General features: G+C 51.6%; 1 protein-coding gene across 1 annotated transcript; it reads left to right on the forward strand.

The window, feature by feature from the left end:
- Positions 1–11,508: 11,508 nt before the first annotated feature.
- Positions 11,509–12,726, forward strand: LOC306913800 (kelch domain-containing protein 3-like; the record flags this gene model as incomplete). Its single annotated transcript, XM_079490613.1, has 1 exon — positions 11,509–12,726. The coding sequence occupies one exon, from the start codon at positions 11,509–11,511 to the stop codon at positions 12,724–12,726; it is 1,218 nt and encodes a 405-aa protein (XP_079346739.1).
- Positions 12,727–24,743: the final 12,017 nt, after the last annotated feature.

Here is a 24,743-nt window from a genome sequence, read left to right on the forward strand (position 1 = left end):
GCTGCGTACATGTCCGTGACACCCTCTGCCAATCGGGGATTGTGAATTGTCTTTGGTGGCGTCGCTCGGCCAATCCAATTGGGGATTGTGCGTTTTTGATGGCGTCGCTCGGCCAATCGGAGCGTAAGTTGGCAGCTTGCTGGGAGGGAGGGACAGTCAGTTGACAAGAGTCAGAGATAAGTTGCGCGCTCTGCTCGCGCACAAGTAGGCCATTCATGGCCAACTTGTGTGCAAAGTGCAGCTCGACGGAGACAGAGTGCATTTCTAGTTTTCTTTGCCACGGACAAGGATAAGTCTCGCCACAGACACATTAACCCATTCAAAAGGGCAACCCCTGTTGGTGTTTTAAGCATTATGTTTTAGCTATTGAAAAATAGCACATCTACAAGCTCATATAGGGCGAAACCGAGTGCCGTGCTACGAGCTTGTAGATCTGCTATTTTTGAAAAAGACGTGAAAATGTGCCACAAATCTTTGACAGTGAACGTTCTTAACTCAAATCCTTGCTTCTGGGGAGGTCCCTGGGGAGGTCCCTGGGGAGGTCCCTGGGACAACATATTTCTTCTGGGGAGGTCCCTAGGGAGGTCCCTGAGACAGAGGGAGGTCCCTGGGACAACATATTTCTTCTGGGGAGGTCCCTAGGGAGGTCCCTGAGACAGAGGGAGGTCCCTGGGGGAGGTCCCTGGGGAGGTCCCTGGGGAGGTCCCTGGGGAGGTCCCTGAGACAGAGGGAGGTCCCTGGGGAGGTCCCTGGGGAGGTCCCTGAGACAGAGGGAGGTCCCTGGGGGAGGTCCCTGGTGGAGGGACAACATATTTTCAGATAGGGGTCAGTGGCCGAATATAGATAATTCCGGGGGGTCCTTGACATGAAAAAGGTTGAGAACCACTGAGTCATAGAAACAGATATTTCAGAAAACTGTCATGATTTAGAAGACATTTGTAGAATCTGTTCTCAATGGGTTAATGTCCATGTATGGAGTACGGCGGACACATTGCTCTTCACTCCCCGGGGCCGCAATCCGCTTTACTTTTGGTCCTTAAACGTCTTCAGCCTGTCCAGGCAGTCCTTGGCGGTGCTCTCGATGTGGGGCACGGCGTAGGACTGTGCCACGTACACGCCGGTCACCGTGCCCAGCAGCACCCCCACCACGCCCACGCCACGCAGCTTGCTGACCACGTACCCGGCCAGCAGGCCCTTCAGGAAGGGAGACCCCAAGACGGAGCCCCCCGGAGGGACCCCCATGGAGTCCACGGCCAGCTCCTTCAACGCCTTCCAGGGATCCTCCTTGTTGTCGCCGGCCATGGTTGTTGCTATACGATAAGGATATTGGTGTGATATTGCAGTTGGATGCCACTGGTTGTGTCCCTTGTGGAGATGGCTGTTATTCACAAAACATTTACATGCTGAGGTTCATGATAAATCTGAAATATTCATCCCTAATGCCTGTACAACTCAGAGGGAAATATAAATTATTATATATAAACAGCTGACGACAACAAGGCCTATATTATGCCAGTGTCTACTAGTCTCATATGACGAATCGACGATATCAATAAAACATTGATTATATTGTCAATGGGCAATAATGGATCAATTCAGTGAAGTACAGATGATCACCTGGACCGCAGAGCAAGCACTGGATGCTCTGTCTCTGGTTCTCTTCTCTCTGTCTCCTGTTGTCTCGCCTCTCTTACTCTTCTCTCCTCGTCTCTCAGAGTTATAGTCCTGACGTTTTCTAATCCCTCCTAAACGGAACAATGTCTACGAAGTCGTCCTTATACGATGGCTCTGGTCTGACGTCACACAACACGAGGTGTCGTTGCCTGTCGGTGCCGATTTGCGCATGCGTGTCCGTCGCAGGCGTGTCCGTCCCAGGCGTGTCCGTCGCAGGCGTGTCCGTCGCAGGCGTGTCCGTCGCAGGCGTGTCCGTCGCAGGCGTGTCCGTCGCAGGCGTGTCCGTCGCAGGCGTGTCCGTCCCAGGCGTGTACGTCCCAGGCGTGTCCGTCCCAGGCGTGTCCGTCCCATGCGTGTCCGTCCCAGGCGTGTACGTCCCTGGCGTGTACGTCCCAGGCGTGTACGTCCCTGGCGTGTACGTCGCATGCGTGTACGTCCTTGGCATGTACGTCACATGCGTGTACGTCGCAGGCGTGTACGTCCTTGGCGTGTACGTCCCATGCGTGTCCGTCCCATGCGTGTACGTCCCAGGCGTGTACGTCCCTGGCGTGTCCGTCCCATGCGTGTCCGTCCCAGGCGTGTCCGTCGCAGGCGTGTACGTCCCAGGCGTGTCCGTCCCAGGCGTGTACGTCCCTGGCGTGTCCGTCCCAGGCGTGTCCGTCCCATGCGTGTCCGTCCCAGGCGTGTCCGTCCCTGGCGTGTCCGTCCCATGCGTGTCCGTCCCAGGCGTGTCCGTCCCTGGCGTGTCCGTCCCATGCGTGTCCGTCCCAGGCGTGTCCGTCGCAGGCGTGTCTGTCGCAGGCGTGTACGTCCCAGGCGTGTACGTCCCAGGCGTGTACGTCGCAGGCGTGTCCGTCGCAGGCGTGTACGTCCCAGGCGTGTCCGTCGCAGGCGTGTCCGTCCCAGGCGTGTCCGTCCCAGGCGTGTCCGTCCCAGGCGTGTACGTCCCATGCGTGTACGTCCCAGGCGTGTCCGTCCCAGGCGTGTCCGTCCCAGGCGTGTCCGTCCCATGCGTGTACGTCCCAGGCGTGTACGTCCCAGGCGTGTCCGTCCCAGGCGTGTCCGTCGCAGGCGTGTCCGTCGCAGGCGTGTCCGTCCCAGGCGTGTACGTCCCAAGCGTGTCCGTCCCAGGCGTGTACGTCCCAAGCATGTGTCCGTCGCAGGCGTGTCCGCCCCAGGCGTGTCCGTCCCAGGCGTGTCCGTCGCAGGCGTGTCCGTCGCAGGCGTGTACGTCCCAGGCGTGTACGTCCCAGGCGTGTACGTCCCATGTGTGTACGTCACATGCGTGTACGTCCCAGGCGTGTACGTCCCAGGCGTGTACGTCCCAGGCGTGTACGTCCCAGGCGTGTACGTCCCAGGCGTGTCCGTCCCATGCGTGTCCGTCCCAGGCGTGTCCGTCCCATGCGTGTCCGTCCCATGCGTGTCCGTCCCAGGCGTGTACGTCCCAGGCGTGTCCGTCCCATGCGTGTCCGTCCCATGCGTGTACGTCCCAGGCGTGTCCGTCGCAGGCGTGTCCGTCCCAGGCGTGTACGTCCCAGGCGTGTCCGTCCCATGCGTGTCCGTCCCATGCGTGTCCGTCCCAGGCGTGTCCGTCGCAGGCGTGTACGTCCCAGGCGTGTCCGTCGCAGGCGTGTACGTCCCAGGCGTGTCCGTCGCAGGCGTGTCCGTCCCAGGCGTGTCCGTCCCATGCGTGTCCGTCCCAGGCGTGTACGTCCCTGGCGTGTACGTCCCATGCGTGTACGTCCCTGGCGTGTACGCCGCAGGCGTGTACGTCCTTGGCGTGTACGTCCCATGCGTGTCCGTCCCATGCGTGTACGTCCCAGGCGTGTACGTCCCAGGCGTGTCCGTCCCATGCGTGTCCGTCCCAGGCGTGTCCGTCGCAGGCGTGTACGTCCCAGGCGTGTCCGTCCCAGGCGTGTACGTCCCTGGCGTGTCCGTCCCAGGCGTGTCCGTCCCATGCGTGTCCGTCCCAGGCGTGTCCGTCCCTGGCGTGTCCGTCCCATGCGTGTCCGTCCCAGGCGTGTCCGTCCCTGGCGTGTCCGTCCCATGCGTGTCCGTCCCAGGCGTGTCCGTCGCAGGCGTGTCTGTCGCAGGCGTGTACGTCCCAGGCGTGTACGTCCCAGGCGTGTACGTCGCATGCGTGTCCGTCGCAGGCGTGTACGTCCCAGGCGTGTCCGTCGCAGGCGTGTCCGTCCCAGGCGTGTCCGTCCCAGGCGTGTCCGTCCCAGGCGTGTACGTCCCATGCGTGTACGTCCCAGGCGTGTCCGTCCCAGGCGTGTCCGTCCCAGGCGTGTCCGTCCCATGCGTGTCCGCCCCATGCGTGTACGTCCCAGGCGTGTCCGTCCCAGGCGTGTCCGTCGCAGGCGTGTCCGTCGCAGGCGTGTCCGTCCCAGGCGTGTACGTCCCAAGCGTGTCCGTCCCAGGCGTGTACGTCCCAAGCATGTGTCCGTCGCAGGCGTGTCCGCCCCAGGCGTGTCCGTCCCAGGCGTGTCCGTCGCAGGCGTGTCCGTCGCAGGCGTGTACGTCCCAGGCGTGTACGTCCCAGGCGTGTCCGTCCCATGTGTGTACGTCACATGCGTGTACGTCCCAGGCGTGTGCGTCCCAGGCGTGTCCGTCCCATGCGTGTCCGTCCCAGGCGTGTCCGTCCCATGCGTGTCCGTCCCATGCGTGTCCGTCCCAGGCGTGTACGTCCCAGGCGTGTCCGTCCCATGCGTGTCCGTCCCATGCGTGTACGTCCCAGGCGTGTCCGTCGCAGGCGTGTCCGTCGCAGGCGTGTCCGTCCCAGGCGTGTACGTCCCAGGCGTGTCCGTCCCATGCGTGTCCGTCCCATGCGTGTCCGTCCCAGGCGTGTCCGTCGCAGGCGTGTACGTCCCAGGCGTGTCCGTCGCAGGCGTGTACGTCCCAGGCGTGTCCGTCGCAGGCGTGTACGTCCCAGGCGTGTACGTCCCAGGCGTGTCCGTCGCAGGCGTGTACGTCCCAAGCATGTGTCCGTCGCAGGCGTGTCCGCCCCAGGCGTGTCCGTCCCAGGCGTGTACGTCCCAAGCATGTGTCCGTCCCAGGCGTGTCCGTCCCAGGCGTGTCCGTCCCAGGCGTGTACGTCCCAAGCATGTGTCCGTCCCAGGCGTGTCCGTCCCAGGCGTGTCCGTCCCTGGCGTGTCCGTCCCAGGCGTGTCCGTCGCAGGCGTGTCCGTCCCAGGCGTGTACGTCCCTGGCGTGTCCGTCCCAGGCGTGTCCGTCCCAGGCGTGTACGTCCCAGGCTTGTCCGTCCCAGGTGTGTACGTCACAGGCGTGTACGTCCCAGGCGTGTCCGTCCCAGGCGTGTACGTCCCAGGCGTGTCCGTCCCAGGCGTGTCCGTCCCATGCGTGTACGTCCCAGGCGTGTCCGTCCCAGGCGTGTCCGTCGCAGGCGTGTCCGTCCCAGGCGTGTATGTCCCAGGCGTGTACGTCCCAGGCGTGTACGTCCCAGTCGTGTCCGTCCCAGGCGTGTCCGTCCCAGGCGTGTACGTCCCAGGCGTGTACGTCCCAGGCGTGTATGTCCCAGGCGTGTCCGCCCCAGGCGTGTACGTCCCTGGCAAAATGTGTACTTCTACTTCAGTACAATTATTTTGAAAACTGTAGTTACTAGTTACTTTGGCGATTTTAATTTTGATTAGAAAACATACATTAACCACTTCAACCCTATACATTTCGTCCACACATTTTGAACTTTGAAATGGGACATTCTGCAATATGAGTACTTTTAGTACTTTAAGTACATTTTGCCGATATTATGCCGATACGTTTGTACTTTTACTCAAGTACATTTTCAATTCCGTACTTTTACTTGTAACGAAGTAGTTCTAAATTGCAGTATTGGTACTTTTACTTAAGTAAAACAATTGAGTACTTTTTCCACCACTGGCTGCGCCAACGTTTGACCGCGTGTGTTTGGGTGTCGATTTCAGCACGCCTACTGTGTCTATTAAAGGGCCACTTCACCCCTTTTGCAACCAGATCATATTTTAATGATGTTTGGGAGACAAGAAACACTTTCCTGGGGGTTTTTATAGTGGGTAAAATGTGTTTTTAGATATTTCAGTATTTCATAGTGTCCATGGACTCCATGATGTCAGTGATACTGGGCTCACTTACTTCCTGGACTACATGTTGTCTCAGTAAGACAGCCCTCCCCCTATCCACAAGGAGGAGCAGTGGACCAAAGCATTATGGGAATTGTAGTCCAGGAAGGAAGTGAGCCCTGTGTCCATGACATCATGGAGCCCACGGACACTTTCAAATACTAAAATATCTAAAAACACATAAAGACCCCTGGAAAAAAGACTGGTTTCTGAACTGCCCACAGCCCTCCTGAGACACAGACTGCTTTCTGAACTGCCCACAGCCCTCCTGAGACACAGACTGGTTTCTGAACTGCCCACAGCCCTCCTATGAGACACAGACTGCTTTCTGAACTGCCCACAGCCCTCCTGAGACACAGACTGGTTTCTGAACTGCCCACAGCCCTCCTGAGACACAGACTGCTTTCTGAACTGCCCACAGCCCTCCTGAGACACAGACTGGTTTCTGAACTGCCCACAGCCCTCCTATGAGACACAGACTGCTTTCTGAACTGCCCACAGCCCTCCTGAGACACAGACTGGTTTCTGAACTGCCCACAGCCCTCCTGAGACACAGACTGCTTTCTGAACTGCCCACAGCCCTCCTGAGACACAGACTGGTTTCTGAACTGCCCACAGCCCTCCTATGAGACACAGACTGCTTTCTGAACTGCCCACAGCCCTCCTATGAGACACAGACTGCTTTCTGAACTGCCCACAGCCCTCCTATGAGACACAGACTGGTTTCTGAACTGCCCACAGCCCTCCTATGAGACACAGACTGCTTTCTGAACTGCCCACAGCCCTCCTGAGACACAGACTAGTTTCTGAACTGCCCACAGCCCTCCTGAGACACAGACTGGTTTCTGAACTGCCCACAGCCCTCCTATGAGACACAGACTGCTTTCTGAACTGCCCACAGCCCTCCTATGAGACACAGACTGGTTTCTGAACTGCCCACAGCCCTCCTATGATACACAGACTGGTTTCTGAACTGCCCACGGCCCTCCTATGAGACACAGACTGGTTTCTGAACTGCCTACAGCCCTCCTATGAGACACAGACTGGTTTCTGAACTGCCCACAGACACAGACTGGTTTTTGAACTGCCCACAGCCCTCCTATGAGACACAGACTGCTTTCTGAACTGCCCACAGCCCTATGAGACAAAAATGTTATCATGAACATCAGTGAGGACCAATCATATGAAGATAGATGGTGAAGTGGTCCTTGAATTGTGTGTGTGTGTGTGTGCATGTGTGCGTGCGTGCGTGCGTGCGTGCGTGCGTGCGTGCGTGCGAGTGATTATAATTCACACAAACAATCAGGCACATTTATGCAACATTTTATGAATATAAAATAAACAAACATTGTAACAAACCTGCAGAGTACAACACTGTTATGATATGAAATATGTTACAGGGCAGCACTTCGAGAGAAGACAAAGAATACAAATTGTATCCTCATCAATGAATAATCAATAGAATGGAGCCTCCTAGTGGCTATTCTGAGAAATGAAATGAAATGAGGGCATATTTACCCAGGGTATCTGGGCTAAGCTCAAGAACTTGTTTCCAGCCAGGCCCTGCTCATAGAACACATTTCATCGTAGTGGTTGATGCCTTGTTCAAGGGCATTTCAGCGGTGGTAATTTTTAACGTGTCGGACGGCTGGTTCGAACAGGGAACCTTCCGGTATCTAGACCGCGCCGCTATCCGTTCGGCCACCGCTGCCACTATAGAACAACATGAGCTGGGGAACACTCAGCCGGGGGGGTAAAACGAGCGCACAGAAAGCTGTAGTGTAATATTTGAGGGACTCAGATAATGATTATATAACAGAAGTATCTCTTCACCTATTTACCACTTCTTATTATTGTTTTATCATGATCAATACGTATCTTTACCTATTAGTATTATCATCTTATTGTTTTTATCATGATTAGGTGGCGGTATTCTCCTCAAACCAATGCTTTCAACTCACCCCCAACAGTAAGAAAAGAAGACTACCAACACAGCGTGGAAACTTCAGAGGAACTTTAACTTTATATCAACAATACGTTGGTTTATTAGTTAGATATCTGTGTTGTTTCTACCAGTTATAATATAACTGTAGGCCTACTCTCTTCCTTCATTCAGGACGCTTCCAACAGCACAAGGTAAGACTCTATGGAAGTATTCCTGACTTGTATTTGTATTTCTTTAGTTGTTTTTTTTTCATAATAAAACGTTGGTATTTTTTCTTGAAATGCATTTGGTATTTGTACAGGTTGGAGGTGGTTATAATGTGTATAATGTTTTCTTATACTTTATTAATTACTTACTGTTTTGATATGAGATGGTATTGTTGCTGCTGTGTTTGTGTGCTTCCATCAGTTGTTCCCAAAGTGGGGTCCGGGGACCCCCAGGGGTCCTTGAGGGAGTTCCAGGGGGTCCGGGGACCCCCAGGGGGTCCTTGAGGGAGTTCCAGGGGGTCCGGGGACCCCCAGGGGTCCTTGAGGGAGTTCCAGGGGGTCCGGGGACACCCAGGGGTCCTTGAGGGAGTTCCAGGGGGTCCGGGGACCCCCAGGGGTCCTTGAAGGAGTTCCAGGGGGTCCGGGGACACCCAGGGGTCCTTGAGGGAGTTCCAGGGGGTCCGGGGACACCCAGGGGTCCTTGAGGGAGTTCCAGGGGGTCCGGGGACCCCCAGGGGTCCTTGAGGGAGTTCCAGGGGGTCCCCAGCTAAATGATAGTTTGGAACCAAATGGACCCTTATGGGTCTCTAACTCTGAGAGTGTACAAATGGAACCAAATGGTCCCTTATGGGTCTCTAACTCTGAGAGTGTACAAATGGAACCAAATGGTCCCTTATGGGTCTCTAACTCTGAGAGTGTACAAATGGAACCAAATGGTCCCTTATGGGTCTCTAACTCTGAGAGTGTACAGATGGAAACAAATGGTCCCTTATGGGACAAATGTACAAACCAGAAACCAAGCTCTCGAGCGCTGTTCATGCAGCCTGAACTGGTACAAGCTGGAGTTGGAAATGCATGGTTTTCAACGAGGGCGGCGCAAATAAGAGCTATTTTAAGCATATGTGCAACATGACACACTGTGCAAAAAAACAAGGATTATGGGCAGATATACTAAATGTAGAGGCCATGTAAATCCAGTAAATTTACGGGTGAGTACGGTTGTTTACCTGCCTGGAATCAGCAAATCTACGGGTATGTAGACATCCGAATTGTACCAACTTAAATATGCAAGGCCCCCTGCTGTGGCTGCTTCCTACCAGTCACACCTCTTGGGCCAGAATCCCCTCCCACCCACCACAACCCCCTCCCAATTCAAATCAATGGAGCTTTATTGGCATGAAGAAAACATACATTTACATACTACCAAAGCACTTCTGGGCATGCTCAAAAAAACACATCTGATTGGAAGTCTGTTTCATGCCACCAGTGCCCCCCCCCCCCCCCCCCCCCCCCCCCCAACTGTACATAGCACTGCCCCCACTCCACTGGGGGTGGTGCCCCCAGTGGCTACTGAAACCTTCCCCCCATACACACACCCCCTGCTACTGACGAGTAGTAGGCTACTGTGTTTTGTTTTTTTTTGCTCCAGGAAGTAGGACACACCTGAATAGACCAGGTGTAACCTTAGAGTATATATGAATAGAGACGGCACCCGGAGGAAACCCTGGGGCGCAATGGACATAGTGGCCGAATTTGGTATTGCAGCGTGGGCCAAACACATGAACGCGCTGGTCCGTTGACTATCATTGCGCACGTTCATGATGACACGTGAACGCGGTTTCAGTGCAATGGCAGTGCGTTCATGTGTTTGGCCCAATCAATCCCAGAATGCACTCTGTTCTTCTTCTTCTTCTTTTAGGGTTTCCGGCAGTGTAGACGCTACTAGGCGTATTACTGCCCTCCACAGTTCGGTGCTCTATATCCTCTTATAGCCACTGTAAAGTTAGAATAATTCCCCTCTTTGTACACCAGAAAGTGACGTGCCCCCATTCCCTCATTATTCTTCCCTTTATTGCCTTTCACCCGGGCCCAGTTGCCTGGGTAGGGCGAATCCTTCCCTCAGGGTGTTGTCCAGTTCTTCTCCAGTTACATCCATCACATTCAGGAACCTCCTGGCTGCGTCTAGCACCATCTTGATTCTCTCAGATTTTGTTTTGATCTCCGCCGCACAGTTAATGACCATCGCCACGAATGCTAAGAATTGTCTCTTGTCCATGAATAGCACGTTCTTATCTGCCGACCTTTCTGTGTCCTCCCCTTCTGGATGTGCTGGTTGTGCTGTCACTCTCTCGTTCACTCTCTTAACCGCTTCCGCGTACAAATACCTTTGTGTCCGTTGTCAGAGGGACCCCACTGATTACTCCCCTCCTTATTTCTCTTTCTCCTAGCCCGAAGCACCTTACTGGGCACCCTTCAAAGTCGACCATCTTTACTGCCCTTCCCTTCTGGTCCTTATCCCTGCACTCAATGATGACCATCCCAGTCCTTGTTACCCTTAATGCACTCTGTTCCTACAAGGAAGGAGGAGTGAAATCGCCTCATGCGCTTTTGAGCAACTTAATGCAAGTGGATGGGAGGAGAACTCAGGTGACGTCTCTATTCATATAATATATGAATAGAGACGTCACCCGAGTTGATGGTGGGTGTTACACCCTTATATTATAAGGGTGTAACACCCATCATAGTGTCATAGTGGGTGGAGATTACACTATAGATTACACTATATTACACTATAGATTTAAGATTACACTATAGATTACACTATATTACACTATAGATTTAAGATTACACTATAGATTTAAGATTATAGATTTAAGATTACACTATAGATTACACTGTAGATTCTATACACTATGACTATGGCCTCACTCACACTGTTGCAACATGCATACAACATGTGTCTTGTCTGTGTTTAATGGCCGCCCCAATGCATTTCCAATGGAAGTCACATGGTTTGACAAAACATTTTTGTTTGATGCGGGGGAGGGAGGGGGGGGGGGGGGCACAACACAGCCATCAAACAAAAATGTTTTGTCAAACCATGTGACTTGGGCTGACTCTGACTCTTAGAGTATATATTAATAGAGACGGCACCGGATTTCTCCTCCCATCCACTTGCATTAAGTTGCCCAAAAGCGCATGAGGCGATTTCACTCCTCCTTCCGGGTAGGAACAGAGTGGGATGGATTGGGCCAAATCGTGAACGCGCTGTGCCGTTGACTATTTATTTGGAAGCCCATGTATTCTCACAGTGCACGCAATCTGCACGTCAACTGTGCACGTGAATTGCGCGTGATTGAGAACCTTCCTTCTTCTTCCTTCCTTCACTCCTGGCACTTCCTACATCGTTAAACTGAAGTGATATTTATTGATTGATAGGTTCCGAACATGATCAAAGTATTGATTCTGAGATTCCTGTGGCGCCACAACACCTTATGGTGCCACAACACCTTAGGGCGCCACAGCACCCACTTTGAGAAACCCTCGTCTATGCCCATCTGTGGGGGGTCTCGAACGCGGACCCTTGTTCCATTGGTCAGATCCTACTAGAAAGTGCTCATGATGCAGATTGTCCAAAATACTAGCAGCTCTACAAGCTCATCGTGAGCTTTTTGGGTGGATTGGTCAAGCGTGCCGTGCCGTTTGTGCCGTCGTACCCAATATAAGCTTTCCCAGAGCGAGACCCCCGTCACCCACCAACCAACCAAGGAGGCGGAACGCATCCATGTTGTGCTGGACGGTGCATCTGAAGGTGCCGCGGCTGATCCTCCACGCCGCCGTGGCGGTGAGCCACCGGGTGTATTCCTTCGGAGGCTACGGCCACGAGACCGCCCACGCCGAGAGCCAGGTCGACGACGGGGACCGCATCGGCGTGCCGATCGGTGTGCACGTCTTCAACACGGTGTCGTTGTGCTGGACGAGGCTGCCCGTAGCCGCCGCCGCCAACAACCCCCCGACGAGTCCTCCCCCCGACGTCACCGCCGCCCTGACGTGTCCCCCCGAGGTCCCCTCCCACCGCGTGGGCCTGACGGCGGCGCTGATCGACGGCGTGGTGTACATCTGGGGAGGGCTGGTGAACTACTGGATCGAGGAGGCCGACAACGGCGAGCTCACCATCTACGGGAAGCACTGCAACGCGCTGTACACCTTCGACGTCCAGACCCACCGCTGGGCCCGGCCCGACGTCTCGGGGACCGTCCCCGAGGGGAGGAGCGTCCACTCGGCCTGCGTCCTGGGGCGGGTCATGTACGTCCTCGGCGGACACAAGAACCAGGTGACGGCGTTCAACGACGTGCACGCGCTGGACACGGCGGCCATGCGGTGGCACGCCATCGACGCCCGGGGCACGCCGGCGCCCCGCGCCTTCGGCAACTCGGCCACCATCATCGGGACGAGGATCTTCGTGTTCGGCGGCCGCTGGGAGACGCGCCACTACAGGAGCGTCAGCGTCTTCGACACTGAGACCGACTGCTGGATGAGCACGCCCGCTCCGCCGATGCTAACGCCCGATGCTAACGTCTCGCCGCCGCGGCAGCGGCCGCTCCTCCTCCTCCCGGAAGCGCGGATGAACCACTCGGCCGTGGCGCACGGCGGGCGGCTGTACGTGTTCGGCGGCGACAACAATCCCCAGGACCGCCGTTTCAACGACCTGTGGCTCTTCGACCCCGGGACCTTCTGCTGGAGGAAGGTGGAGCCCAAGGGGGGCATCGACAAGGCCCCGGCCAGGATGCACAGGATGTGCTGCGTGGCGGTGGGCGACCGCCTCGTCCTCTTCGGAGGGAAGCGAACGCCGTCGGACCTGTACGTCCTGGACCTCAGCCCCAGCCTGACCACTCTGTGCAAGCTGGCCGTTCTCCGCTGGCGTCTGGACCCAGCGGGGCTGCCGCGCGACATCCGCTGGGAGATGGAGGCCATGACGAGCGACGGCAACAGAGACGCGTGAATTAATTAACGTGACCAATTATTAACGTTGGGTTTTGGCGGATTTTAGATCTTGTAGATCTGCTGTTTTTTCAAAGCGCACACACTAGTCCCTACTCTATTTTTTTTGAGTGGTGTAAACCACTCCTACAACTGGCTTTGTTAGTTTACGTGTCTGTCCGTTTACGTGTCTGTCCGTGAGCATGGTTGCTATGGTCACCCAGTTCACACAGGTGTGATTTCATTACGTCAGACATTACGTCAGACCACAGCTGATCAGTCTATATAAGACCTTACACCACTCAGTTCACACGGGTGTGATTCTTTTATTTGTTGACGACGGATTCGTCAATACATTCAGTCTTATAGCCATCGATGGTTCTAATTCTGTTTTAATTTAGGTTTCGTCCGTGAAAACGAAGGTAGTAAAAGTATTTATTATTTTTTTAGTCATAGTTTTAGTTGATAAAATCACTGAATGACAGAGAGCAGGTTCCACACAGCGGAACAGAATCACTGAATGACAGAGAGCAGGTTCCACACAACGGAACAGGATCACTGAATGACAGAGAGCAGGTTCCACACAACGGAACAGAATCACTGAATGACAGAGAGCAGGTTCCACACAACGGAACAGAATCACTGAATGACAGAGAGCAGGTTCCACACAACGGAACAGAATCACTGAATGACAGAGAGCAGGTTCCACACAACGGAACAGAATCACTGAATGACAGAGAGCAGGTTCCACACAACGGAACAGAATCACTGAATGACAGAGAGCAGGTTCCACACAACGGAACAGAATCACTGAATGGCAGAGAGCAGGTTCCACACAGCGGAACACAAGAAAGGGAAAGACGAGGAGAAACAAGAATTGATGACATCAATCATAGTTATCCAGCTGCTGCCTTATATCCCATGGCTGAGAGGTCGGCTAGAGGCACAAAGTGTGTGGTTGCCTAGAGACGAGGCAGCCAATCAGGACGATAGGTTGTCAGTACAGCCAATGAGAAACACAGGTCTCAACAATACAGCAAGTGGGCGGGAAAGCACTGCAGAGAGAACATCGACCAGCTGTGCTTACACAGCAGCTGGTAAAGAAAATGCTCATTTCAATTGGAAAGCGCATAACAACCACATAGCAACCACATAGCAACCACATAGCAACCACAAATATCTGAATGAGTATAGGGAATAAGTGAGGGTGAGGGCCAAGGTATATATTTATTGTTTTACTGTATTTAATGTATCTTTTTATGTTGATTTCTTCATTCATCTTTTTGTCATATTTATTTTCATATTTTTGCCACCTTTATAGTTTTACTATTTTTCATTATCATTTTTTGTTTACTTTGTAATTTTTGTGTCCCTCCACAGACCAGATCGACGGTTCTCGATATTTTCTGGATTCTCGAAAATACCGTAAATGTATTTGAAGGGACCCCCCCCAAAATAATCATGTTTGAACTGGGGACCCCCCAAAATAATGATGTTTGAACTGGGAACCCCCCAAAATAATCATCTTTGAACTGGGGACCCCCCAAAATAATGATGTTTGAACTGGGGACCCCCCAAAATAATCATCTTTGAACTGGGGACCCCCCAAAATAATCATGTTTGAACTGGGGACCGCCCAAAAAAATCATCTTTGAACTGCGGACCCCCCCAAATAATCATGTTTGAATTGGGGACCCCCCAAAATAATCATGTTTGAACTGGGGACCCCCCAAAATATTCATGTTTGAACTGGGGACCCCCCCAAAAATAATCATGTTTGAACTGGGGACCCCCCAAAATAATCATGTTTGAACTGGGGACCCCCCAAAATAATCATGTTTGAACTGGGGACCCCCCCAAAATAATCATGTTTGAACTGGGGACCCCCCCGAAATAATCATGTTTGAACTGGGGACCGCCCAAAAAAATCATCTTTGAACTGCGGACCCCCCCAAATAATCATGTTTGAATTGGGGACCCCCCAAAATAATCATGTTTGAACTGGGGACCCCCCAAAATATTCATGTTTGAACTGGGGACCCCCCCAAAAATAATCATGTTTGAACTGGGGACCCCCCAAAATAATCATGTTTGAACTGGGGACCCCCCAAAATAATCATGTTTGAACTGGGGACCCCCCGAAAAATAATCATGTTTGAACTGGGGACCCCCCCGAAATAATCATGTTTGAACTGGGGACCCCCCCAAAATAATCATCTTTGAACTGGGACAGACAGACAGACAGACAGACAGACAGACAGACAGACAGACAGACAGACAGACAGACAGACAGAAGAACACACAATGCATAGACAAGGAGGTTTTATTTCAATTCCTGCAGTCACATCCCTGCGTTTACAAATCAGTGATTTCATCAGTCATATCCCTGCGTTTACAAATCTGTGATTTCATCAGTCATATCCCTGTGTTTACAAATCTGTGATTTCATCATATCACATCCCTGTGTTTACAAATCACAGTGATTTCTTCAGTCATATCCCTGTGTTTACAAATCAGTGATTTCATCATATCACATCCCTGCGTTTACAAATCAGTGATTTCATCAGTCATATCCCTGCATTTACAAATCAGTGATTTCATCAGTCATATCCCTGCGATTACAAATCAGTGATTTTATCAGTCATATCCCTGCATGCGTTTACAAATCAGTGATTTCATCATATCACATCCCTGTGTTTACAAATCAGTGATTTCATCATATCATATATCCCTGCGTTTACAAATCAGTGATTTCATCATATCATATATCCCTGCGTTTACAAATCAGTGATTTCATCATATCACATCCCTGTGTTTACAAATCAGTGATTTCATCATATCACATCCCTGTGTTTACAAATCAGTGATTTCATCAGTCATATCCCTGTGTTTACAAATCAGTGATTTCATCATATCACATCCCTGTGTTTACAAATCAGTGATTTCATCATATCACATCCCTGTGTTTACAAATCAGTGATTTCATCAGTGATATCCCTGTGTTTACAAATCAGTGATTTCATCAGTCATATCCCTGCATTTACAAATCAGTGATTTCATCAGTGATATCCCTGCGTTTACAAATCAGTGATTTCATCAGTGATATCCCTGCGTTTACAAATCAGTGATTTCATCAGTGATATCCCTGCGTTTACAAATCAGTGATTTCATCAGTGATATCCCTGCGTTTACAAATCAGTGATTTCATCAGTGATATCCCTGCGTTTACAAATCAGTGATTTCATCAGTCACATCCCTGTGTTTACAATTCAGTGATTTCTTCTGCCGCGTTGATCAATAATATCCCATGATGCATTGCATCCATATACGTGTGTAGCTCAAAACAGCTTTTACAAAAAAAAGGATATACAATAATATATACTTGTTGTATATAATATAATATAATATGATATAATGTAATATAATATAATATACACGTGTTTCCTTAATGCATTTATAGGTGTTTATAACGGTTAAATAAGCCCCTTGGAAAGAAACAAGTGGAAACAAATCCTAGGTAAGGTTTTCAACATAACGATCAAACAAATAGAACAGCCAGGTTGTTGTTGTTGTTGTCCTGATGACACCTTGTGTCTCCACAGTTCACTCAGGTTTTGAGGGGCGCCAGCCCCTCCTATGTACAGCTTTTGTCCCCCACAAAATGTCTGCAACACAAACATTAAATGCCAAATGTACATCATCTTGTCCCCACACACGTCTCCTATATTTGCCATCAACAATGAAAGGAGAAATTAGGTCAAATTAATGTCCGCCAGATATGACGTAAATTTGTGGCAACAGATGTTCTGATTGGCCTGCAGTATGAGATGATGCATGATGTACGATGATAAGAGCGCCCCTCACTTCACACGGGTGTGATTTTTGTTTTATAAATTAATTCCCTATACTTCTTCTTCGTACAAGAGCGTCCCGCAAAAGTATAGCGGAAATACTGTAGCACATCTGCTCTACGAGCTTGTAGGTCTGCTATTTTTGAAAAATCGTGAAAATGTGCCTCATATCTTTGAATCTATATTATTACAGAGTGAACATTTTAACTCAATTCCTTGCTTCTGGGGAGGTCCCTGGAACAACATATTTTCAGATGGGGGGCGGAGGCATGTACATATCATTTGTGGGGTCCTTGACATGAAATATTGAGCACCACTGATACAGAAAACATGGGTTAATGATGTTTGGGTTTCCTGGAGGTTCTTATGTGGGTGTTTTTAGATATTTCAGTATATTTCTGGGCTCCATGATGTCATGGACACTGGGCTCACTCCCTTCCTGGACTACATTGTTGTCTCAGTTCCACAAGGAGCAGTGGACCAAAGCATTATGGGAATTGTAGTCCAGGAAGGAAGTGAGCCCATAGTGTCCACATGACATCATGGAGCCCATGGACACTTAAATACTGAAATACTAAAATATCTAAACACATAATATTACCAATGTATGTTTTATCAATATGGAACCGATATGAGGTTGAGCGTGTGACCGGTGTTGATGTATGTTTTATCAATATGGAACCGATATGAGGTTGAGCGTGTGACCGGTGTTGATGGAATATGGAACCGATATGAGGTTGAGCGTGTGACCGGTGTTGATGTCGAACCGATATGAGGTTGAGCGTGCGACCGGTGTTGATATGGAACCGATATGAGGTTGAGCGTGCGACCGGTGTTGATGGAATATGGAACCGATATGAGGTTGAGCGTGTGACCGGTGTTGATGGAATATGGAACCGATATGAGGTTGAGCGTGTGACCGGTGTTGATGTCGTCGACTGACGGAAAATGTCCACGTCGACTACATTTCTCAAAAAACAAAATAAAAACTATAAGCTATGATGACTAAAACTATAAGACTAAATAATGTAGGCTATATTCACATATATATTATTATATAGATCTGTAGATCTGCTGAGACACGTTGTGAGCTTGTAGATCTTCTATTTCCGGCAGACAACTGAGTATACGACGCCATCACGGCCAACCAAAATACACTTTAGTCGACGAAATCTGATATGATATGATTATGTAGTCGACTAAAACTAGACTAAAACATTTCATATGACTGAAATATGACTATACTGTGCACAGGTGCATGATGGGAAGCCGAGTTGTAGTGTAACAGCACTGAACAGATTACCAGACGCAGTAGCGTTTGTTGACCACCAAGTGTCACTGTTGCACCACTGACTTCAGACGGGTCACACAGGGTTTCACCAGACATCAACAACAACAACATCAAAGTCATCAGTATTATTAAATATCTTACAGTTTGACACAAAGCCCTTCAAACACGGTTTGCATATTTTACACCGGCGGTCCACTGTGGCCCGGCCTGGGGGCCCACTGTGGCCCGGCCTGGGGGCCCACTGTGGCCCGGCCCAGGGGGCCCACTGTGGCCCGGCCCAGGGCCCACTGTGGCCCGGCCTGGGGGGCCCACTGTGGCCCGGCCTGGGGGGCCCACTGTGGCCCGGCCTGGGGGCCCACTGTGGCCCGGCCTGGGGGCCCACTGTGGCCCGGCCCAGGGGGCCCACTGTGGCCCGGCCCAGGGCCCACTGTGGCCCGGCCTGGGGGGCCCACTGTGACCCGGCCTGGGGGGCCCACTGTGGCCCGGCCCAGGGCCCACTGTGGCCCGGCCTGGGGGGCCCACTGTGGCCCGGCCCAGGGCCCACTGTGACCCGGCCCAGGGCCCACTGTGACCCGGCCCAGGGCCCACTGTGACCCGGGCCAGGGCCCACTGTGACCCGGCCCAGGGCCCACTGTGACCCGGCCCGGGGGACCACTGTGACCCGGCCCAGGGTCCACTGTGACCCGGCCCAGGGCCCACTGTGACCCGGCCCAGGGCCCACTGTGACCCGGCCCAGGGCCCACTGTGGCCCGGCCCAGGGCCCACTGTGACCCGGCCCAGGGCCCACTGTGACCCGGCCCGGGGGGACCACTGTGACCCGGCCCGGGGGGACCACTGTGACCCGGCCCAGGGCCCACTGTGACTCGGCCCTGGGCCCACTGTGACCCGGCCCAGGGCCCACTGTGACCCGACCCGGGGCGCCCACTGTTTTGTCACAACACTCACGAGGGTATTGCAAGTGTCCCCCCCCGTCCCCCCCCAACTAATTGCCAATAAACACTTACGATTTTAATGAAAAGAACTGTCCACACTAGCCCTCCTCTGTGAGTAGAGCGAGGACCAATTATATGAGTGAAAGTAGGTTGGTGGGTGAAGGACCTCAAAGTTCCTAGTAGGTTGGTGGGTGAAGGACCTCAAAGTTCCTAGTAGGTTGGTGGGTGAAGGACCTCAAAGTTCCTAGTAGGTTGGTGGGTGAAGGACCTCAAAGTTCCTAGTAGGTTGGTGGGTGAAGGACCTCAAAGTTCCTAGAGCCTAGTATTTATATCACAATTTAAACTCAATAAAAACAAAAGGTGTTGTGCTCCGAATAGAATGTCCTTTTTACTCCACTACAATGATTTAGATTATCATTAGGCTACAAAACGATATTATACTGTACCATTATGTCATTCCCTTTCCATTCCGAAAATAGCCGATCTACAAGCTCACAACGCGCTGGTGCATTGCAAGCCTTGTAGAAAGATTTGCTCAAGTAAAACTTTGAATACAGGATGTATAACTTTGCATTGCATTGTGGTAATTCTACTTTTACTTAAGTATAAAAAAACAAAAAAACAAATCATGGGAGTACTTCTTCCCTCAAGAGAGTCCAGACGGCTGTGTTACTGTAACTGTTACTGTAACTATAACGTCAATCACGTTGAAACTCCTTACTCACACGTTCACATTATATAGTTCAGATTACAGCATTAATTACATCAAGAGTAATAATAATATTCATGTTATTTTCATCATCATACTTATTGATCATAATCGTCATTCATTGTAAACATTATTCTTTTCACCAGGTCATATCGACATGCAAACAGTATATAGACCCACAATGCCTTGCACTCACTACGGTATACACATCATCAGACCCACAATGCCTTGCACTCACTACGGTATACACAGCATCAGACCCACAATGCCTTGCACTCACTACGGTATACACAGCATCAGAGCCAAAATGTCTTCCATTCCTCACTTTGAACCTCTGATAACAGAACAGCCATAAGAATACAACTTCCCTTTTTATACTTCTAGCAACCCAGAGTAATCTAGTAAGAGAGTGGCGACACTATAGCGTTGACTCCCATTGCAACAATGGAATGAGGAAGTGCTCATTCTATCTCAATGGGATAGTTCCAGCCATAGGAGCAATGTTTGGAACTATAGCCCATAGGCACCCCGCTTTGTCTCAATGGGATAGTTCCAATGTTTGGAACTATAGCCCATAGACACCCCGCTTTGTCTCAATGGGATAGTTCCAATGTTTGGAACTATAGCCCATAGGCACCCCGCTTTGTCTCAATGGGATAGTTCCAATGTTTGGAACTATAGCCCATAGGCACCCCGCTTTGTCTCAATGGGATAGTTCCAATGTTTGGAACTATAGCCCATAGGCACCCCGCTTTGTCTCGATGGGATAGTTCCAATGTTTGGAACTATAGCCCATAGCACCCCGCTTTGTCTCAATGGGATAGTTCCAATGTTTGGAACTATAGCCCATAGACACCCCGCTTTGTCTCAATGGGATAGTTCCAATGTTTGGAACTATAGCCCATAGGCACCCCGCTTTGTCTCAATGGGATAGTTCCAATGTTTGGAACTATAGCCCATAGCACCCCGCTTTGTCTCAATGGGATAGTTCCAATGTTTGGAAATATAGCCCATAGGCACCCCGCTTTGTCTCAATGGGATAGTTCCAATGTTTGGAACTATAGCCCATAGGCACCACGCTTTGTCTCAATGGGATAGTTCCAATGTTTGGAACTATAGCCCATAGCACCCCGCTTTGTCTCAATGGGATAGTTCCAATGTTTGGAACTATAGCCCATAGGCACCCCGCTTTGTCTCAATGGGATAGTTCCAATGTGTGGAACTATAGCCCATAGGCACCCCGCTTTGTCTCAATGGGATAGTTCCAATGTTTGGAACTATAGCCCATAGGCACCCCGCTTTGTCTCAATGGGATAGTTCCAATGTTTGGAACTATAGCCCATAGAGATCAAAGCGTGTCGCTACTCTCCTGCTCTACACTCTGTAGCAACCCACCCAACCCCACCCCACCCACCCCTAACCTCCCCACCCAACCCCACCCCCAACAAAGACGTGCAGCCGCCACCATTCCTTACAAAAACAACAGTCTGGGATATACAGAATACCCCCCCCCCCCCCCCAAAAAAAAAACCCTGATTCATTCTTTATTGTACGCCAAAAAATAAAAAATAAAACTAACGGCCAGTCTACTGTTTTTTGTTTTTGTTTTTCAGACTCTCCAACACCGTCACTGTGACCGCATGCATTCCGTTTACGATAGGCTAAGAGCCTTTACACGATAATGTGTATGTACATTTTTTTTATGGGGTTGACGACAATAATGATGAAGGATAACAAAAAATTAAAGTGGTGGACAAAGTATATAATACTCTTAAAGTACAAACTAAAGTACATTTTCAGAAATCGTCGAAATGTTTTGGGAATTTCTGAAAAATAATTTTCAATCCAAAATAGTAAAAATAAAATAGCCTATATCAGGTTCACAACGGTAGATCGGCTATTTTTTTATTTTTTACAATGTTTAAAATAATATATTTCGGGTCCCAACTAAGAGTGTACAGAGTGAACATCATAATGTCCTTGCGAGGGAAAAAAACTTAGTGGCCCTATAGTGGCCCTCTGGAGTGAGTGTGGAACTATAGTGGCCCTCTGGAGTGAGTGTGGAACTATAGCGGCCCTCTGGAGTGAGTGTGGAACTATAGTGGCCCTCTGGAGTGAGTGTGGAGCTATAGTGGCTCTCTGGAGTGAGTGTGGAGCTATAGTGGCCCTCTGGAGTGAGTGTGGAACTATAGTGAACCTCTGGAGTGAGTGTGGAGCTATAGTGGCCCTCTGGAGTGAGTGTGGAGCTATAGTGGCCCCCTCGAGTGAGTGTGGAGCTATAGTGGCCCTCTGGAGTGAGTGTGGAGCTATAGTAGCCCTCTGGAGTGAGTGTGGAGCTATAGTGGCCATCTGGAGTGAGTGTGGAACTATAGTGGCCCTCTGGAGTGAGTGTGGAACTATAGTGGCCCTCTGGAGTGAGTGTGGAACTATAGTGGCCCTCTGGAGTGAGTGTGGAACTATAGTGGCCATCTGGAGCGAGTGTGGAACAATAGTGGCCCTATAGTGGCCCTCTGGAGTGAGTGTGGAACTATAGCGGCCCTCTGGAGTGAGTGTGGAACTATAGTGGCCCTCTGGAGTGAGTGTGGAACTATAGTGGCCCTCTGGAGTGAGTGTGGAACTATAGTGGCCCTCTGGAGTGAGTGTGGAACTATAGTGGCCCTCTGGAGCGAGTGTGGAACTATAGTGGCCCTCTGGAGTGAGTGTGGAACTATAGTGGCCCTCTGGAGTGAGTGTGGAACTATAGTGGCCATCTGGAGCGAGTGTGGAACAATAGTGGCCCTATAGTGGCCCTCTGGAGTGAGTGTGGAACTATAGCGGCCCTCTGGAGTGAGTGTGGAAATATAGTGGCCCTCTGGAGTGAGTGTGGAACTATAGTGGCCCTCTGGAGTGAGTGTGGAACTATAGTAGCCCTCTGGAGCGAGTGTGGAACTATAGTGGCCCTCTGGAGTGAGTGTGGAACTATAGTGGCCCTCTGGAGTGAGTGTGGAGCTATAGTGGCCCTCTGGAGTGAGTGTGGAGCTATAGTGGCCCTCTGGAGTGAGTGTGGAACTATAGTGGCCCTCTGGAGCGAGTGTGGAACTATAGTGGCCCTCTGGAGTGAGTGTGGAACTATAGTGGCCCTCTGGAGTGAGTGTGGAACTATAGTGGCCATCTGGAGCGAGTGTGGAACAATAGTGGCCCTATAGTGGCCCTCTGGAGTGAGTGTGGAACTATAGCGGCCCTCTGGAGTGAGTGTGGAAATATAGTGGCCCTCTGGAGTGAGTGTGGAACTATAGTGGCCCTCTGGAGTGAGTGTGGGACTATAGTGGCCCTCTGGAGTGAGTGTGGAACTATAGTGGCCCTCTGGAGTGAGTGTGGAACTATAGCGGCCCTCTGGAGTGAGTGTGGGACTATAGTGGCCCTCTGGAGTGAGTGTGGAACTATAGTGGCGCTATAGTGGCCCTATGGAGTGAGTGTGGAACTATAGCTGCCCTCTGGAGTGAGTGTGGAACTATAGTGGCCCTCTGGAGTGAGTGTGGGACTATAGTGGCCCTCTGGAGTGAGTGTGGGACTATCGTGGCCCTCTGGAGCGAGTGTGGAACTATAGTGGCCCTCTGGAGTGAGTGTGGAACTATAGTGGCCCCTCTGGAGTGAGTGTGGAACTATAGTGGCCATCTGGAGCGAGTGTGGAACAATAGTGGCCCTATAGTGGCCCTCTGGAGTGAGTGTGGAACTATAGCGGCCCTCTGGAGTGAGTGTGGAAATATAGTGGCCCTCTGGAGTGAGTGTGGAACTATAGTGGCCCTCTGGAGTGAGTGTGGGACTATAGTGGCCCTCTGGAGTGAGTGTGGGACTATAGTGGCCCTCTGGAGTGAGTGTGGAACTATAGTGGCCCCTCTGGAGTGAGTGTGGAACTATAGTGGCCCTCTGGAGTGAGTGTGGAACTATAGTGGCCCTCTGGAGTGAGTGTGGAACTATAGTGGCCCTCTGGAGTGAGTGTGGAACTATAGTGGCCCTCTGGAGTGAGTGTGGAACTATAGTGGCCCTCTGGAGTGAGTGTGGAACTATAGTGGCCCCTCTGGAGTGAGTGTGGAACTATAGTGGCCCCTCTGGAGTGAGTGTGGCCCTCTGGAGTGAGTGTGGAACTATAGTGGCCCCTCTGGAGTGAGTGTGGAACTATAGCGGCCCTCTGGAGTGAGTGTGGAACTATAGTGGCCCTCTGGAGTGAGTGTGGAACTATAGTGGCCCTCTGGAGTGAGTGTGGAACTATAGTGGCCCTCTGGAGTGAGTGTGGAACTATAGTGGCCCTCTGGAGTGAGTGTGGAACTATAGCGGCCCTCTGGAGTGAGTGTGGAACTATAGTGGCCCCTCTGGAGTGAGTGTGGCCCTCTGGAGTGAGTGTGGAACTATAGTGGCCCCTCTGGAGTGAGTGTGGAACTATAGCGGCCCTCTGGAGTGAGTGTGGAACTATAGTGGCCCTCTGGAGTGAGTGTGGAACTATAGTGGCCCTCTGGAGTGAGTGTGGAACTATAGTGGCCCTCTGGAGTGAGTGTGGAACTATAGTGGCCCTCTGGAGTGAGTGTGGAACTATAGTGGCCCTCTGGAGTGAGTGTGGAACTATAGTGGCCCTCTGGAGTGAGTGTGGAACTATAGTGGCCCCTCTGGAGTGAGTGTGGAACTATAGTGGCCCCTCTGGAGTGAGTGTGGCCCTCTGGAGTGAGTGTGGCCCTCTGGAGTGAGTGTGGCCCTCTGGAGTGAGTGTGGCCCTCTGGAGTGAGTGTGGCCCTCTGGAGTGAGTGTGGCCCTCTGGAGTGAGTGTGGCCCTCTGGAGTGAGTGTGGAACTATAGTGGCCCCTCTGGAGTGAGTGTGGCCCTCTGGAGTGAGTGTGGCCCTCTGGAGTGAGTGTGGCCCTCTGGAGTGAGTGTGGCCCTCTGGAGTGAGTGTGGCCCTCTGGAGTGAGTGTGGCCCTCTGGAGTGAGTGTGGAACTATAGTGGCCCCTCTGGAGTGAGTGTGGCCCTCTGGAGTGAGTGTGGCCCTCTGGAGTGAGTGTGGCCCTCTGGAGTGAGTGTGGCCCTCTGGAGTGAGTGTGGCCCTCTGGAGTGAGTGTGGCCCTCTGGAGTGAGTGTGGAACTATAGTGGCCCCTCTGGAGTGAGTGTGGCCCTCTGGAGTGAGTGTGGCCCTCTGGAGTGAGTGTGGCCCTCTGGAGTGAGTGTGGCCCTCTGGAGTGAGTGTGGCCCTCTGGAGTGAGTGTGTCTCCATTGTCAAAGTTGCCCA

Source organism: Electrona antarctica, assembly GCF_951216825.1.
Source record: "Electrona antarctica genome assembly, chromosome: 21".
Classification (NCBI taxonomy): Eukaryota; Metazoa; Chordata; class Actinopteri; order Myctophiformes; family Myctophidae; genus Electrona; species Electrona antarctica.